The following is a 19,704-nucleotide window of genomic DNA, read 5'->3' on the forward strand; positions in this document are numbered from 1 at the left end:
AGACCACCGCATCCACGACTGGCGAAGCTAACGTAGCCCGATCCCCTTCAGGAATGGGATACAGGCGAGCCATGCTGCGCGCCAGCCGAAACGGCGTCTCCGGCGTTTTCCACTGCTCAAGAATAATATCCCGAATATCCTGATGCATAGGAAAAGAGCGGGAAACGGAACGGATCCCTCGTAACAGAGGGTCCCCCACACGCGGAGTCTCCGGCGGCGCGTCCTCAAAACGCAAAGCCGAAGAAACCTGTTGAATAAGGTCAGGCAGCTCATCTCTCTGAAAAAGGCGCACCACGGACGCCTCGTCACTGGAGAACGGGAAACCCGACAACCCGCCGCCAGCTTCCGTCCCCTCCAGAGGGTCCTGGAATTCCTCAGAAGGGTCCAGGTCCTCCTCCATACCGACACGTTCCTCCGACCACAAATCCTCGTCCCACGACACCCGCGGACGCTTGGACAAGAGAGGCGGCGGAGGGGACGTCACGTCAGACGAGAGAGGCAAAGCCGCAGGGAGCGCGGAGGAAACCCCACCCCCCGAGACCCCCTGGGCGCAACCGGGACCCCCAGCCGCCTGAAAATAGGCTTTGCATAATGAAAAGAAAAAATCAGGGGAAAAACCCCCCGAGGGTCCCAAGGGACTCCCTGCCACAGCAGGGGACCCAGCAGAAACCTGCCCCTGCTTAGACAAAACAGGGGGAAGGTCACCTGAGGTGGAAGACAAAATGGAGGGGCCAGACAGAGAAGATGGCGTCTTTCCCGCCAAAACAGCTCCCTCCACAGCCTGAAGCGGCTGAGAGACCTGAATAGTCTCAGCCGCTAAAACAGGCAAGCCGGCATCAGCTGTCAAAATATCAGCTGAGAGGGAATCCTCTAAAACCCGACCGTCGGCGGCTCGGGGAATCCCTCCGTGGGCGGACGGAGAAGACCGGGCTTCTCCACCGTTCCCTGCCGACTCGCGAGGCACCATCGGCGGGGAGCTCTGGGCGCCTGCAGCCGCTGCCGACGGAGCTCCTCCACCGCACCGGCCTGAACACCGCTTGCACAGGCCGGCCGCGAGTGCCTCGCGTCTGGAGCACAATGAGCACTTTTTCCCTTTAGAAGTGCTCATTGCTCCATACGCGACCTAGCTGTAAAAAAGTGCCGGTTAGTTGAAAAAATACAGTAAAATACAGTTTTCTTAAAGGGATACAACCCTCCAGACCAGCACTACCTCAGGATTTTTTTTTTTTTTTTTTTTTTTTTTACAGAACAGACTCCACAGGCTCTCGAAGCAATATGCCTTGCTTGATTTAGGGGGCAAGGCTTACTGCTGAGGCTCCTCTAAAAAAATATGGGGAGGTGGAGGAAGTGGGGGGAGGGACCCCGCTCGTGACCCGCCGGGTTTGACACCCCCGAGGTCGGACGAACCCCCAAACAGAGTCCGTCCAAGCTCCGTCCGGCTAAAAACAGGGACAATAAACCTCTAAACAAATTCCAACAGCCCTACCAAGGGAGATGGGTACAGATCACTCAACACCTGCTGGAGACTGAAAGAAGACTGAGGGAAATAGAGAGGAGGGGCTAGGATATACTGTCCCAAAGTTTTGTTTTCAGTCTCCACCTGCTGGTCATGATTAGATATATACCCAATCGTAAAGTTAACCTCTACTGGTCTGGAGAGTGCTAAAGAATAAGCCTTGCACAAGGCTAAAATAAAATTAGGGCAGAAAACCCCCCAGCGGCACCACAGAACTTACTATGGGAGCAGAAAAAGATCGCATGAAGCCACAGGCAAAATGATGACGCTTCCCACTAAAACTGAAGGAAGATCCGCCAAAAAACTGTCTCCCAAACTCAGAGGCAGCAACAAGGCCTGACTAGACCAGCCACTACATCAGAACCGCAAGCAGCAGCTGCTGCAGTGGAAAGGTAATCCCCAGCACCCACAGCGGTCAAAACCGAATACCCCTGACCACCGGTGGTTGAGGAAACCCAGGCATGGAAGGCAGGGGAAGCCCTGGCTTCTCCTACGCTCCCCATCGACGAGTGCTGCATGCACATAGGGGAAACCTGCACGCCGGTACCTGACGCCAGTGCCAGTTTTCCCTTGAAGCAGTCAGCGCACACGCCAGCCGCATCCACTGCTTAGTGCGCACATAAAACACACTTCTGTTGCTTTTTAAAAGTACTCATGCTGGTGAAGAGCATGATCGCGCATGGGGGATGGCAGGAGAGACTGGGCATCTCTCCTGCTGTAATGTGTTGAGGGGGAGGGGGGGTCGCGGCAGGAGAGATTGAGCATTTCTCCTGCTGCGATTGTTACAGGTGCAGGGGGATGGGTTGCCTGGGCTGCTGAGCTGATCGTGGCAGCCACAATCAGCTCAGCAGCTCGATTTGGAACTTATACCTATTTTGACTTTGTCTAAGTCAAAACGTGTAAGTTTCATCTGGCAACCTGTCAAACTATTTTGATTATGGCTGCCTGATGACTAGGTCTAGGTAGACCACATCACTGCCCACCTCCCACCCTATCCACTCCTCCAAAAACACTCCTTTTTGCTCTGGGCATACAGAGGCAGTGAAATGGCCAAAACTGTTTTTTGATTATTGGTACTTGGACAACATGGCTTTTTGATTGTCCAAGAACCAATTTAGGCTGATTTTTGGATTTTTTTTTTTTTATTATGAGCCCCATAGCCACCCAAATTCAGAATCATATTCCCATTTAATAAAAAGCTATGGTCATTTTAGAATTTTCTTCTAAGACAATAATCCACTCGAATATAGTTTATTTGATATAGCTACTGTAATATTTTTGCTCTGTGTCTAAGAGATGGTTTTTGTTAAGGCTGAGAATAGATATCAAAAAATGTTACTGACATTTAGTGTAATTGATGGAATACAATATCAGATATCTAATCTTCTAATCTAATCTTCCATTTGTGAGTCACACAAACCTATACAAGCTCAAGGCAACAGATCATGGAGGAAGAGAGAAAAGGTAGAGGAAGGAGGGGGGCTAGGAAAATGCAGGGGGAGGGGCCTAGGTAGAGGGAGAGGCGATGGACAGAAGCTGAAACAATTAGTTGTCAAAGAGGCGAGTCTTCAGGTTTTTCCTGAATGAGGTGTAGTTTGTCTCCTTCCTAATTGCTTCCGAGAGGTCATTCCAGGCTCCCACCATATAATAAAATGTGTAACATACCCAAATACTGCTCATGGACAAGAAGCACTTCACAGAGGCCAGACTCTTTGGAATCTAGAGGCAAAATTCCTGAAAAAAACAAAACAAAACCAGGAAATCTCTTTTCACACAAAGCTAAATAACATGCAAGTCAAACATGAAACAGGAACTCAATTTCCACTTATACAGCAACTTTTACTTACACAGTTCAAAGCACTTTGTGGCTATAAATACTAAAGACCTGATGTACTGAGTTTTCCTCATAGACACAGAATGTAAAAAAACAAAAAAAAGCCTTAGCAAATTTAAGACCCTAAGTGCAGAAATTTTGGATGGACAAAGATATATAGGATAATATATTCAATATGAAACCATATTTACTAGAGAAATTAATGTATTACAGAACTAGTCAATCGGGGCCTCTTATGTCAATAGCTGATATAAATGACTGCAACTATATGTTGCCTTTGCACACGTAACTGACAGTATTTTAACATCTTAGCACATAGTGCTAAGTGCTGAGCATGCCCTTGACCCATCCATGCCCCTCCCATACGCATGCTCCCCCTTGTAGTAACTATATTACTATATTACATAGTTTGGCACCGATGATGCCAAACTATGTAATATAGTAAGCAATTGCAATTTGCCCGATAGTATGACGCAGGACCTGCTTTTGTTGGAACATTGGTCCTAGACCTGGCAGCTGGGCTTCAATGCTAAGAAATGTAAGGTCATGCACCTCAGCATCAGAAATCCATGCAGAACATACATCTTGAATGGTGAGACCTTGGCTAGGTCTTCAACTGAACGAGATTTAGGAGTGATCATTAGTGCAGACATGAAAACTGCCAATCAAGTGGAGAAGGCGTCATCTAAGGTAAGACAGATGTTGGGTTGTATCCATAGAAGTTTCGTCAGCCGGAAACCTGAAGTCATAATGCTATTGTACAGAGCCATGGTGAGACCTCATCTGGAATATTGTGTGCAATTCTGGAGGCCACATTACCGTAAAGATGTGCTGAGAGTCGAGTTGGTTCAACGGATGGCCACCAGGATGGTCTCAGGACTCAAGGATCTCTCGTACAAAGAAAGGCTGAACAAATTGCGGCGGGAGAGGGGAGACATGATTGAGACGTTTAACTATATCACCGGACGTATCGAAGTGGAAGAGGATATTTTCCATCTTAAAGGACCCACGACCACAAGAGGGCATCCGCTCAAAATCAGGGGCGGTAAATTTTATGGCGACACCAGGAAGTATTTCTTCACTGAAAGAGTGGTTGATCATTGGAACGAGCTTCCAACAGCGTGTCAGATTTTAAGAGTAAATGGGATACCCATGTGGGATCCCTAAGAGGGTAGAGTTAAGGAGTAGGGTGTGTTAGGAGTGGGATCTCTAGGAAAGTAAGCCTAGGTAGGTGGGTCTGTTAGGTGGGCAGACTTGATGGGCTGTGGCCCTTTTCTGCCGTCATTTTCCTATGTTTCTATACTGTAGCACTGGAATGCAAAGTTTCTAGAATAGTGACTAAGGAGTCCTTTTACTAAGGCGTGCTAGCCATTTGAGTGCGCACTGAGCAGTAGTGGCTCGTGGCCAGTAGGGGATGATGTGTATGGGACGGCAATGGAATGGATATCTGCGCATCCCATGCTCAGCACTAAATGCTAATGTGTCCATAGGATATAATGGAAATGTTCACACGCATTAGCGCTTAGCGTGCGTTAAAAACGGCTAGCACGCCTTAGTAAAATGTTGCTTCCCTTGGCCCGGTAGCGCTGCTCCTTGTGACCCTGGGCAATATGCCTAAACATGGCCACAACCTGCAAAGAGTCCAACCTCTTCAAAAACAATACAGTTACTAGAATTTTACGTGTACAAAATACTTGAATTTTCTTTTTCACTTACCTACCACCTCATCGTCTGCTTGAAAGAAGGTTACCTTGGATCCAACTTTACCATCCCATTAAAAAGAGAGAAAGAAAATATTATATATATTAACAGAAAAAAAAACCCCACCAGACAATCCAAGGAGAGCTCTGATCATTGTGCTACACCCTAGTATTCGTATTCCTCAAAACTAAAACTTGAAGAATAGCCACAGTCCACACTATTGTGATATGAAAGGGTAAGTAGGAGGGTCTTCCACAACCGATGAGGCGTTGCTGAAAAGTTCTCAGCCCAACCTTCCTAAATTCTGTGTTATTTTGCCACTATAGCTGAAAAGAGTATTATTTTATTTTGAAAAGTGACAATTTGCAGAATTGTAATGCTATGTTTCAACATTATTTCAGATCATTGATTGAACCGTGTCAACGAAAAGTGTGGCATTTTCAAGTGTGAAACTAAGTCATCATGAAGTTCCTATTCCTGCAGAAGAAAACGCTGAAGGAAATCCATGAATGTATGATGCAAACATTGAGTAACAAATGCCTATTATACTCCACAGTGAAGAATTGGTGTGCAAACTTTCAGCGTGGAGATTTGAAGACCGAAGATGAAGCAAGGTCTGGGAGGCCTCAAACGGTGTCAATTCCTGAAACTGTTGACCATGTCCATGACCTGATTTTGGCAGATCGGTATCGGCTAAAACAATTGGGAACATGTTGGGTGTATAATCCACAAGCAGCTGGGTATGCAGAAGCTGTCAGCCAAGTGGGTGCCCAAATCTTTGAATGCCGACGAGAAATGACATTGAGTGGATACATCCAAGTTGATTCTGCAGCATTTTCAGTGAGCTTATGCCAACTTTTTGGAACGATTAGTTACCACTGATGAAACATGGCTACACCACTTTGATCCCGAGACAAAAACCACAGGTCCATGAAATGATGGCACTCAGGCTCTCCAAGGCCAAGAAGACCCAAATGTCAGCAGGAAAGGTCATGGCCACAGTGTTTTGGGATCAGGAGGGTGTTGTAATGACTGACTCTCTTCTAATGGGCCAGCCAGTTAATGTAGAATATTACTGTAACTTGCTGTGCCAATTAAAGAAGGCATTGAAAGAAAAAAAAAGGAGAGGGAAGCTGTGGAAAGGTCTCTTTTTGTAAGACAATACACCTGTTCACACAGCTGGCAATACAAGGAATGTTTTGATGCAGTTGGAGTTTCAGTGCATAGACTATCCACCCTATGCACCAGATCTTGCTGACTATCTTCTGTTTATAAATCCTAAAAAGAGTTTGAAAGGGCAACAATTTTTGACTGACTTGAAGGTGATTGCAGCAGCGGAGCAGTATCTCAGTGACCAGACATCAGAGTATTTTTTGGAAGGGTTACAGAAACTTCAGACACGATGTGCCAAGTGTGTTGAACTTAGGAGTGAATGTGTGGAATAACTTTTAAGTCTCATGGCTCCACGTCATTCCCTTCTTAGCTGGGCTGAGAACTTTTCAGCACACCTCATAATTAATTGGTTAGAGAAATGAGAAAAGTATCTCGAGGCTAATCAACAGGTGAACTAATTCAAGCTATTACTCATATCTAGAAAAACCCTACTGACTAAAATGAACAAAACTGGGCAACATAGACAATGTAAACCAGGGGTCTCAAAGTCCCTCCTTGAGGGCCGCAATCCAGTCGGGTTTTCAGGATTTCCCCAATGAATACTCATGAGATCTATGTGCATGCACTGCTTTCAATGCATATTCATTGGGGAAATCCTGAAAACCCGACTGGATTGCGGCCCTCAAGGAGGGACTTTGAGATCCCTGAACCATTCCAACCTAAAAATTATCTTTTAGTTTTTCAAATCAGGTTTTAAATTTGACATAGCATTAACAAAATGTAGAAAATAAAACTAAAAAAAAATATTAGAATTGAGCACAAATCTGTTTCATCCTTAATAATTTCATAGGCATGCAAGAAACAAATCAAAAGCAAGTCATCCCTTCAAAAAATATTTCCCATGCTACTTCCTCCCCTAGAAAGCAAAAGAATAACCTTAAACATCTTTTGTCATATTTTTCTGAAATTTTTTTTTCTAGTTCCACTAAACTGCCAACCTTCTGTATCCATGGGTTTGAGATCTATGGATTCAACCAACTGCAACTCTCTCTCTGAGGTCCCCTGCCCCCGGTGCATCATGTCTTTGGCCCTGCTGGGCCCCTGTAGTAACAGCTATACTCAAAAGCTGTGGCCTGCACTGGACTCTCCCTCTGACCTGGCCTGCCCAGGAAATTGTGTCAGAAGGGGCGAGCTGAGTCAGAGGGAGAGGCCCAGTGCAGAACGCAGCCTTTGAGTACGGTTGTTGTTGAAAGGGCCCAGCAGGTAAAGACATGATGCAAATGTATACCGGGGGACCTGATAGAAAATGCTGTCAGACCATGTGGTGTGATATGGATATGTATGTGGGATCTCTAGCCGGGTGAAGTCTGGGGTGGGTCATTAGCGAGGGCAGACTTGATGGGCTACAGCCCTTTTCTGCCGTCATATTCTATGTTTCTATGTGGGCACCAAGAGATGAGGTGGCAGAAGTTCAGACACTATTCATGGGCTGTCACACCATGGATAAATAACTAAGACATTTAATTATGTGTCATGTATTCAGTGAGTAAAATATACATGGTTGAATCACATTATTATGATCACCTAATAATATCCAGAATAACCAACTTTGGAAGCATGGACGGCAGACAGAGGCCGGGGAGTGACTCAATAAGATGCTGGATAATTGCTAGATATATCTGGAGCCATGCAAACTGCAGTGCGTCCAACAGTTGCTGACAGATGTGTAGTGATGGATCCAGTCAAACATGTCGATTGAGGTGGTCCCAAATTTGCTTAATTGGGTTAAAATCTGGGAAATTCTGAGGCCAGGGAAGTAGCTGGAAGTCTTGGTTGTGCTCTGTGAACTACTTGCAAACAATTCTGGTGGTATGACATGTTGCATTGTCCTGTTGAAAGATCCCATCAGTCATAGGGAAGACTGTCAAAATGTACAGGTGCACTTGATCGGCAAGGATGGAGAGATACCCATATTGATTGAGTGCCTTCCAGAGGTATCAAGGGACCCAGACCATACCAAGAAAACGTTCCCCAGACAATAATGCTGCCACCACCAGCATGTGTATGTCCAGCAACGGTTGCTGGTGTTTGCTCTTGGCATTTTCATGACTGACACGTCAATATCCATCCTTTCAATGGAGCTCAAAATGTGACTCATTGGAGAAGGCAACCCTCTGCCAGTCGGTGCAAGTCCAATGTTGGTTCTCCTGGGCAAATTGCAGCCGTTTTTTTTGCAATGAGCACGGGTGCAGTCACCAGCTGTCTGCTCCAGAGCCCCATTTGCAGCAGGGTTCACTGCAGTCATTTTGGACACACATATGGAAGCATCTTGGTTCGTTTGGATGGTGAGTTGCTCAATAGGAGCGTGCCAATTGGCCCATACCAACCTGTACTGCCAATGTTTACCTCTTGCATCGATGGCTCGTGCTGTCCCAGTTACCATGTCGGGTTGTTGAAAAGGTTCCATTCATCCACTTACCGTACACTTTAACCACAGCAGCCCGTGAACAGTTCACAAACTATGTCTTTCCAAAATGTTGCTGCCCTTGGCCTGGTAGTGCTGCTCCTAGTGACCCTGGGCAAGTCACTCAATCCTCCATTTCTCAGGTACATTAGATAGATTGTGAGCCCACCAGGACTGATAGGGAAAATGCTTGAATACCTGATTGTATACCACCTAGATAACTTTGACAGGCAGTATATAAAAACCGAAATAAATAAAATAATAATTTAAAAAAAAAAGCCTTTTTCAGTGCTTTTTTCCAAGACAGCCAGAGTCACTATATTGGAAACTTGCCGACATCGCACCTTTTATACCCACAAAGTCTGTGCGTGAAACGTATATTCGTTCACTGGCTGTGCATCTCCAATGTCAGAGGTAGGCAGTAGTCATAATAATGTGATTAGACCGTGTATTACAGATCATATGAGACAAAAAGCTGCTTTTTTGCTGCTTATCAGTATATACCACATAAAGAGGTCTTACAATTTGAACAGTGTTGAATAAGACAGTCAGTTCATATATATGGGAAAATTCCTCAGTAATCTCCAGTAGAACAGCAAAGGAGTCTGGACTAGTGGGTTTATGCATCTTCACCCACGATGACTTGCAGAAGGCATCATCTACTTTTTCAGCTCTCCCTTCCTGTGTCACTGGGCAATGCCTTCTTTCCTCAGTTTGAACAAAGCAATGCAAGCCCCTAAAAGAGGAGAAATAACAAAAGGGGGACATGGGAACGCCCCACTCACTGGCTTTTGATTTGCTCTGCAAGAAAAGTTATGCAATTAACAAATGCAACAAGCATGAACAACATGGAGTGAAAACCAAAAATCTCCTACCAGTGTGCAACCAGTACTAATACTTGTACCTCTCTGAAACCACTGACCAGAGCCCTCAGAAGTTATGTGAACCCATATCTTCTCACCAGCAGCTTCTTGGATAGCTGCTATAAGACAAGTCTGTAGATAAGCTGACAAGACCGAGACCGAAAGCAGGCTGTACTGAAAACTGACAGGGCAGGACGTTTGGACTCATATGCTCTTCTACTGAAAAGAAAATTACTGAGGTAAGAACTTAATCTTCCCTTCCAGTGCAAACAGCATATGAGTCCGGACTAGTGGGATGTACCAGAGCAGTCCCTTGAGTCTAGGGCAGGACAGATAAGCCTGCTGAGAGCACTGAGGACCTGAAAGAAAAATCCCTTTGTGTTGCCATATCTGCTCTATAGAACTTTGTAAATATATGGAGAGTGGGCTATGTAGCTGCCCTACAATTCACCCAGAAGAAGCTACCTCTCTGTTGGAATGAGGTTTTATTGACACTGGGGATCTCTTATCACTACCGATGTATGCAGAGTTAATCGCTGCCCTGATCCATCTAGAAATCATGGCCTTAGAGGCTGCCCTACCTTGTTGGCTAGCCCTAGTCAACATAAAAAGATGATCTGACAAGCAAACTTCATTTATATTTATAACCGCCAGATAATGGAGAAGCACTTTCCTGACATTCAGTGACATCAGCACTTTATCCTGTGTTGGCGAACTGGAGCTTTGAACTGCAGGCAGTCTAGTTTCCTGATTCACATAAAAGGATGTCTCCATCTTCAGAAGAAATGAAGGCACCTGCTTCTGTAAATCTGAGGAACAGTTCTTTCCATGACAAAGCTTGGAGCTCCAAGATTTCTCATTGAGGTAATGGAACACAGTCTTGACTGTAATATCCATCAGTAACACCTCCTGCAGGGGCTTGTATAGACTAGAGCTTTACCTAGTGCTCTCAAAATCAGGTTAAGGCTCCATATAGGAAAAGGCTAACGTACTGGAGGATGCAGACGTAACGCTCCCTTCAGAATCCAAGGGGGAAACATGTACAATAGCAACTTTGTCAACCAGGGTTGTACTAGAGCGTCCATCCCGGCACTTCCTGGCTCTAATCTGCATCTGAAGAAATGAGTAGCCTTGCTGTTGCACGCTGATGTCATCAGATTAAAAGTTGGTTGTCCCCAGCACAGCACCTCCCCTGGGTTCAACGTCTGGCGCCTGATAGTCTGTCTGAACATTTTGTATGTCTGCCACATGCACTGCTGATAAGGCCTAAACATGGAGCTCTGCCCAGTGAAACAACAACTGTGCTCCCAGGGACTGAACCTTGAGCTGGATCAAGTGTTAGGGCAGGCTGGCCAGGCAGGTGCTCCACCCAGCAACAGCAACTACTGGGAACCTCGTTGGCACTGAAAAACCTCAAATTTCAGACTAAAAACCAAAAATAAAAATTCAGAAGCAGAACAGATGATGACACCTTCACACCTTGCTTGCAGAAGAAAAGCTGATGAGAGAGGGCACTGCCCAGTGACAGAGAGGTGGAGCTGAAAAAGCAGATGATGCCTTCTGCAAGTGCTGCCCAAGACAGGAAAAAAAAACAACAACCTTTGATTCGATTCAGCCTATTGAATCGATTTTTCAATTCGATTCAATTTTCCTGCCCAATTGGGTGTTTTTTTCAAATATCCTGGTGGGTTTATTTTAAAGCCTCTTCACCCTTTTATAGCCTCTCTATCCCCTTTGCCCTCTCCTACCCACACTGGCGCTGTGGTGTAAACAAAATAAACAAACAAAAAAATATTTTTTTTCTCATTGTTAAATCCTAGATCAGTGTTTTTCAACCTTTTTACACCTGTGGACCTGCAGAAATAAAAGAATTATTTTGTGGACCGGCAAACTACTAGGACTAAAATTAAAAAAACCCATTTCCGCCCCATCTCCGCGAGCTCGGTCCCCGCAAACCATCTGATCCCATCTGCACAATGATTTTATATTGAGTGTATTTTATTAAAGTATAAAAAGAAACAATATTCTGAACAATTGTACAAATATACAGAGCATGGACCAACAAAACTCCTGTCTCCCCTCCCCTTCACATATATCCCCTCTATCAAGAAAACTGAACAAGCCAAGTTATTTTAGAATGCTACACAGAAATATCATGCTAACAGAATACTGCAGTCCCCAGTTATGTCTCTAGCAGGATATATATTTCAAATCTGATATTCTAATAACAAAATAGAAATAAAATTACTTTTTTCTACCTTTTGTTGTCTCTGGTTTCTGCTTTCATCTTCTTTTCACTCTTTTCCTTCCAGCATCTGCCCTGTCTCTTCAATCCAGCATCTGCCCGTTCCATCCACTGTCTGCCCTCTCCCCCTTCCATATGTATCTGACTTCTTTCTATGCCCCTCTCCCTTGTCCATCCAGCCTGTGCCTCTTCTCTCCTTTTTACATCATTCATTCCAGCTTTACTGCTTTCTTCATTTTTATCTCTCCAACACCAGATCTAGCATCTTTATCCCTCTCTGCTGACCCCCTTTCCAGCATCAATCTCTCTCTACTTTCTCATTCCTCTCTCCCCTTTCCCTCATCTGATCTCTCCATTCCACCCTGACTCCCTTTCCCTCCTGTAATCTCCCTGCCAGCTGTTTCCTTCCTTTTTTCTTTCTCCCTTCCCTCCTCCCCCTATCCAACATTAACTCTCTTCCCATCCCTTTCCCTCCTCCCCTCCCAGCAGCATCTCTCCTTCTACCTCCGTCCAAGTCCAGTAGCAGCTCTCCCTGTATCCAGCAGCTTCCCAGCCTCCTACAGTGGCTTCCTCCCCTTACAGCAGCTCTCAGTACTTGCCTGCAGGAAGTTGCCGGTGAATCACTGCCCTGGCAAGTAGGAGAGCTGCTGGGAGGGGAGACAGCCACTGTGAAGGCTCCCCAGGATCTTGCTCGCACACACTGACCATCTCCCTCCACCTGCACCTGTACCTGCAGCTCTCTCCGTTCCACTTGCATCTTCCCCGCGGCCCTCTTCAGCAACTCGGCAGGGACGGTGATCAAGACAGGCTGCCGAATGTTGGGACCTTCACTCTCCGAGTCCCGCCTATTTTGTTTCAACTTCCTGTTTCTGAACAGGTGAGACTCACAGAGGGAAGGCCCTGACGTCGGCAGCCTGTTTTGATCGCCCGAGGCTGGGAGGAACGGCAATCGGCAGGAACTTGAACTGCCGACTCGATCTCGCCGGCCCTGTGCGGATCGGCAGAAATTTTCTGTGGACCGGCACTGGTCCGCAGCCCGGCGGTTGAAGAACAGTGTCCTAGATCATGTTCACAGTATAACACAAGCTCTGGCAGGATACACATTACAAATCTGATACATTGTAATCACAAAACAGAAAATAAAACTATTTTTTCTACCACTACCGGGGGGTAAATGGACAATACTCGGACTGGAAGAGCGTCACCAGTGGGGTGCCGCAGGGCTCGGTGCTTGGACCCGTGCTCTTTAACATCTTTATTAACGATCTGGACATAGGTACAATGAGCGAGGTGATTAAATTCAGACGATACAAAGTTATTCAGAGTGGTGAAGATGAAGGGGGATTGCGAAGATCTGCAATGTGACAATCAGGCTCGAGGAATGGGCATCGACATGGCAGATGAGGTTCAACATGGATAAGTGTAAAGTGATGCATGTCGGTAACAAAAATCTCATGCACGAATACAGGATGTCCGGGGCGGTACTTGGAGAGACCTCCCAGGAAAGGGACTTGGGAGTTCTGATCGACAAGTCGATGAAGCTGTCCATACCATGTGCGGCGGCAGCAAAAAGGGTAAACAGAATGCTAGGAATGATAAAGAACAGATCAGAGAAGGTTATCATGCGGCTGTACCTGCCATGGTGCGCCCTCACCTGGAGTACTACGTCCAGCACTGGTACATGAAGAAGGACACAGTACTACTCTAAATGGTCCAGAGAAGAGCGACTAAGATGGTTAAGGGGCTGGAGGAGTTGCTGTACAGCGAAAGATTAGAGAAATTGGGCCTCTTCTCCCTCGAACAGAGGAGATTGAGAGGGGACATGATCGAAACATTCAAGGTACTGAAGGGGATAGACTTAGTAGATAAGGACAGGTTGTTCACCCTCTCCAAGGTAGGGAGAACGAGAGGGCACTCTCTAAAGTTGAAAGGGGATAGATTCCGTACAAACGTAAGGAAGTTCTTCCTTACCCAGAGAGTGGTAGAAACCTGGAACGCTCTTCCGGAGGCTGTTATAGGGGAAAACACTCTCCAGGGATTCAAGACAAAGTTAGACAAGTTCTTGCTGAACAAGAACGGGTGCTGGTAGGGATAGTCTCGGTTAGGGTGCTGGTCTTTGACCAGAGGGCTGCCGTGTGAACGGACTGCTGGGCATGATGGACCACTGGTCTGACCTAGCAGCGACAATTCTTATGTTATCATTTGTTGTCTGATCATTATTCAAAGGTACCAGGTTCTGGTTGTCTTCTGATAACTTGCTTGCCATGGTCTCCTTCTTTCTCCGTGCTAACCATCCATCTTCCATCTCTGTCCTCTTCTTCCGTTTCCCTTCCCTCCCCCGGAGGTCTGGCATCTTTTCTTTTTTTCATCTCCATCCCCGCAGCTGTGGCGATGGACCCCACCATTCCCAGATCCACCCTCTCCTTTTCTCAACTAACCTTTCATCCAGCATCTCTCCTTCCCCCACCACCCCAGGGTCCACCAGCTCTCCCTTTCTCTTCCTAACTATCCTCCTAACCAGTATCTCTATCCCCCCCTCCACACCATCCCTTGTGTCCAGCTTCTTTCTTTTTCTGTTCCTTCCTTCCCTCCATCGCATTGTCCACCATCTCTCCCTCTCCTCTGTTTATAGACCCATTATTTCTTCCCATCCCCCCCTTCCCTCCTTCCATATACTTCTACACCAAGCTCCCTCCCCCTCTCCTCCCAAAGGCCTGCATGTTGCCCAATTCTTCCCTGGCCTCCCAAAGTTTCAGTTAATTACCACAGCCTGCACAGAGGATCGCCGGTGCTGTAATGATCCTTGCAGGCTGCCGTCTTCCTCAGCAGCACATTCCCTCTGCCACAGTCCCGCCCCTCCTCTGATGTCAGGGGCAGGATCACAGCAGAGGGAATGCACTGCTGAGGACAATGGTAGCCTGCAAGGATCACTACAGCACTGGCAATCCTCTGTGCAGGCTGCAGTAATTAGGTAAAGGTAAGACCGGGAGGCCAGGGGGGAAGTTGGAAAAAATTGCAAAGAGTGCCTAAGCTCTGCAGCATTTCTGAATTGGCCAGGCTGATTTTTTAAAAAAAGCAAATCGATTCAGATTCACCCGAAGTGAACAGGTGAATCGATTCGAATCGGAAATCGGGCAGCACTACCTTCTGCAAGTTCTTGGGGGTGAAGATGCATAAATTTACTAGTACAGATTCTCATAAAAAGTGGCAGAAAATAAGTTGTGGGCAATTTGCATTATCTGATATTTAGTTTAAGTCAGCTCAATAACTTAATATTTTTTTTGGAATAAACAAAAGTTAACATTAAATGGATACAAGCAGACTCACCCTCTAATACCCGGCCAGCAATTTCCCTTCCAACCGGCAAGGATTCCAAGTTCATTACTGATAAAAGCTAACAGAGCACAAAGTCAGAATGTTTCCAGCTTACAGTCACAGGTTTATTCTAAACAGTAAATTCCCCGAGAAAGCAACCCAATGAATTCAAGAAACCATATGCATTCTATTCATAAGAAAGAGGAGCCTAGAGGTTAGAGCAATGGGTCAGCAACCAGCGAAGCCAGGGTTCAAATCCTACTGCTACTACTGTGACTTTGGGCAAATTAGCCCTCCACTGCCTCATGTATAAATTAGAGTGTAAAGTCTCCTGGACCAGCAAAAACACATAGTACCTGACAGCAACTCGCCTTGAACTACCAATGAAAAAGCATGACCTAAATCCAAAACCAAAAAGCCCGAGATCAAAGGTTGCATTAGGATAACAAGTTAAAGGGATAAAAATTTACCCCAAACCGTATGCAGTGCTGTACTCTAGGTCAGTGTTCTTCAACCGCCGGTCCGTGGGCCGGTGCCGGTCCCCAGAAATGTTTTGCCGGTCCGCAGGGCTGGCACCTCCATCAGGCCCAAGACAGTGTTCTGCAGCCGCCGGTCCACAGTGTGATCAACGCGGTGTCTTCGGGCCGGCTCCCTGAGTGCTGCAGTTCACAAAGCCGAACCAGAAGCCTTCTCTCTGACGTCACAATGTCAGAGGGAAGGTTTCCAGATTAGGCGCGGTATGCACACGAGGAGCTGATGCCCACAGCTTTGTGCACTGCAGCATTCAGGGAGCCGGCCCGAAGACGCTGCGTTGATCGTACCGTGGACCGGCCCGAAGGCAAGGCACAGCATGGAAGGAGAGAGACAACAACGGTAGGGGGAATGCTTTTATTTTTTTATTTAATGATTGATTTACATCTGCTGTCTGTTCAGGAAGAAATGAATTTGTTTCTTTTCCTCTGGGGTTGTACTGCTTGCAGTCTTGCATCTTAGGATTTGTTTGTAAATATTAGTACTTTCAGTTTTTGGTCCTGCATTTGCATGGGGTTATCTGCTTTCTGGTAGGAATGAATTTTGAAAAGCATGTACAGTGGAACCTTGGTTTACGAGCATAATTCGTTCCAGAAGTATGCTCGTAAACCAAATTGCTCGTATATCAAAGCGAGTTTCCCCATAGGAAGTAAGGGAAACCCGCTTTGATCCGTTCCACCTCATCCCACCCCCCCGCCGAGGCTACTGGCGTTGCTCCGTTCCCCCTCCCTTGATGCCACCGATGCTGCTCCATACCCCCCCTCCCGCGATCCGGCATCTCCCTCTGCGAACAGGCATCCTCCCCCCCCCCGCTCACGTCGCCCCTCCTCCCCCGCGATTCTACATCCCCCCGAGCACCAAAACGAAATCCCTTACCCCCAGTGGGCACCGGCACCAGCACCAACGCATAGGACATGCTGGTGCCGGTGCCCAAAGATCCTCCCTCTTCTGGGCTGGGTGGTGCGTCAAAGGAGAACCTCCCTGTTGCCTGGGCTGGGCTTTGAGCATTTGCGCATGCTCAAAGCCTTCTGATCTCGCTCTCTCCGAGATTCTGAATCTGAAAATCTTGGAGAGAGCGAGATCAGAAGGCTTTGAGCATGTGCAAATGCTCAAAGCCCAGTCCAGCCCAGCACAGGCAACAGGGAGGATCTCCTTTGACACACCCCCAGCCCAGAAGAGGAAGGATCTTCGGGCACCGGCACGTCCTATGCGTTGGTGCTGGTGCCCAATCGGGGTAAGGGATTTCGTTTCGGTGCTCGGAGGGGGGGGGATGTAGAATCGCAGGGGGGGACGACGACGTGAGCGGGGGGAGATGCCGGATCACTGGGCATGGCGCTCGTAAATCGAGTCAAACTCTGTTTCCGAGGTGCCGATTTTGCGAATGTTTGCTTGTCTTGCAAAACACTCGCAAACCGGTACACTCGTAAACCGAGGTTTGACTGTAATGTGCTTTGTGTATTTTAATTTTGTGGTTAACCATTATGTGTTGTTAATACGATTGTGTATGTATATATGAAAAATGAATGGAAAAAATGGTGTTACAATTAGTACTATTATGGGGGCGGGTCTGGGGCCGGTCCACAAAATAATTATTTTATTTCTGCCGGTCCATAGGTGTCAAAAGGTTGAAGAACACTGCTCTAGGTGACAATAAAAAAATGGAAGAAAATATAAAGTGCCAGGTTATGAACATGTATTGGGTACCTAGTTCAATCACATTCAAGGGAGCCAGTACAAAAAGCTACATAGCATCTCCCATGAAATTAATGAGACAAAAATACAGAGCTACGCATTAAGCATGCAAATTACAGCCACATTTTAATCTACAGCTCATTATAAAATATCATCCTTTCTGTCAGTGCTGAATAGTGATTGGCTGGTGGCCTGAATTGGTCCCAGTCTTCCTTCTCTTCCCCCAGCTCTGCTTCCTCCCCCTGATATTATGCCTTGGTGTCTAGTGGCACTACTTTGAACCCTCCCCTAGACGTCACTCCATGAACTATGCATACCTTAATGAAAGGCAGGAGTAATGCCCACTCGCTACTTCCTCCAGCACTGCCATCTTGCAAATGTACTGAATGGGGCAAGCCTGCCATATACTGGAATTTTTCACTTAAATAGAAGACTGATCCTGCCCAGTGCATCCCAGAATGCACTGTGCTTTTACTTGGCGACGCTAGTTCAAAAGTAGTTTATAATAAGATCAGCTTTCCACACCCTCACAGTAAATAAAAGTACAGGTATTTGCTCCAAAATGTTGATTTTAAACATTAAATGGAGAAGAACTGGCAATCTAACACAAGCCACTGTATTTTGGTAATGGAACTCGTGGGATGGGGCCATACTGAACTTAGTACTTACAAATTGGGAAAGTGTTTCTGATGTTACAGCGGGTGATCATCTGGCATCCAGTGATCACCACATGGTGTGGTTTAATATAAAAAACAAACAAACAAAAGTGGAGTAATAGCAATTTCAAAAGGTATTTGATAAAATAGACATTACCAGTGTCAAAATGTTTGAATTGAACATATCTATACTTCAGCGTATCGACAGCATATTTGCTGACTGGAAACTTCCACTTAAAGGAGGAAAAAAGACCTCAGACTCCCTTCAAATATTTTTAGGCAATCAATACCTGACAATTAAATGAGATATCTTTAATCATCGGTCATTAAAAAAACCTCCTTATAATTTATTATCTTGATATGTTATTAAAAAATAACAACTTGACTTATCTGAAAGGTCCTGATCCCGATGGGACCTGTTTCACCATGAGCTTCTTCAGGGGGATCAGAAAAAAAAAATTCTGTTGTTCATGAAAACTGATAACTGAACCTGTGACTTTTGTAATTGTTGACCGCAGCTTCGGGTGTATACTGGTCCAAGAAGCTCTCATCCAAATCATTTGGCTTATCTAAGCATGCATAAGTATAACGCTCAAACAGTGGCGCCATTATACCGACGCGTTCTGGCAGTGCTGAGTTATGCTTTGATAAGCCAAAGGATTTGGATGAGAGCATCTTGGGCCAGTATATACCCAAAGCTGCAGTCAACAATTACAAAAGTCACAGGTTAATTTATCAGTTTTCATGAACAATAGAAATGAATCAACATACATAAGGAAGGGCTTTTTCTCCTTAAACTGACAAAATTTGTTTTAGCACCTCTTTTTCTGTTGAAGGCAGCATGTAGCAAGGGAGTCCCATGAGTGAAGATTCAAGGCCTCAGAGAGCACCTACTATAGATACATAATCTTATTTTCTCTGAGGAAAAGCAGGACTATGAAACCTCATAACCCATCCCCCCTCCTCAAAGAATTGTATTCCTTTAACTGGTAATAGATTGAAGAATTGTAGTGCAACAGTAGTAGGTGAGACTAGGTAGAAATGAATGGTGAGACTGCCCAAATGCTTCTAAAAAGAAATTACTGGGTATGGGTTCCTCCACCAAGATCCATCGGTGATGTCACCCATGAGTTGTGGATTCACAGTCCTGTTTATCCCCGAAGAAATAGCACATCTCAAATTACAAACCACATATTACAACAGATAAAAGATGCAAATGAATAGCTCATAAAACCAGCATAGCAGTAAATCTGACTGAACATTAGGCTCGTCTATATGCAAATAATAAAAGTAATAATTACCTTTCTATCTATACAAGTTAGAGCACATGCCTTAACTTGTATTTTCACCAAATAATCAGTTGGCGGAAGAAGGTTTTCCTGGCATTAAAAAAAGCACAAAGAACCGTTACTAAAAAACATGTAAACTTTCATAAACACTTATTTTATGTCAAATTGTTAAAACAAAAGACTAAATCAACTGTCATGCCAGAGGGTTTAGGGAGTTTAGGATACAAGGCAAGGAAAAATGAAGACTTTGAGAAGACCATGCAGAAAACATCATGCCTGGATAACATGGGCGTAATATAGTTTTAGCACAGTAATGCAAGAAGGGTTTCAGCATGGATGTTAATTTGCACATAGAAACATGAATTTAAACAAATGTTGATGCAATTATGAGCTATCTTGCGGCCATGCAAAATAAAAAGTTTTTCCCCATGCACTTCATGCCAGGTCCAGAGCCGTGTAGAAGGGTTGATTTAGAGAAGTAGGAG

At 45.6% G+C, this 19,704-nt stretch overlaps 1 protein-coding gene across 3 annotated transcripts in view; it reads right to left on the reverse strand.

Annotated features, from left to right (window-relative positions):
- The window catches only part of CRYZL1 (crystallin zeta like 1), a 63,005-nt gene that overhangs the window by 33,894 nt on the left and 9,407 nt on the right, over window positions 1-19,704 (reverse strand). For all 3 annotated transcript variants that reach the window (XM_033949574.1, XM_033949573.1, XM_033949575.1), the window contains 4 exons: window positions 19,232-19,309; window positions 15,064-15,130; window positions 5,067-5,111; window positions 3,182-3,250 (listed from right to left, as the gene is read on the reverse strand). In XM_033949574.1, coding sequence (XP_033805465.1) covers window positions 3,182-3,250; window positions 5,067-5,111; window positions 15,064-15,130; window positions 19,232-19,309 — 259 coding nt within the window. The remainder of the gene's footprint in view (window positions 1-3,181; window positions 3,251-5,066; window positions 5,112-15,063; window positions 15,131-19,231; window positions 19,310-19,704) is intronic.

This window comes from Geotrypetes seraphini, chromosome 6 (assembly GCF_902459505.1).
Source record: "Geotrypetes seraphini chromosome 6, aGeoSer1.1, whole genome shotgun sequence".
Classification (NCBI taxonomy): Eukaryota; Metazoa; Chordata; class Amphibia; order Gymnophiona; family Dermophiidae; genus Geotrypetes; species Geotrypetes seraphini.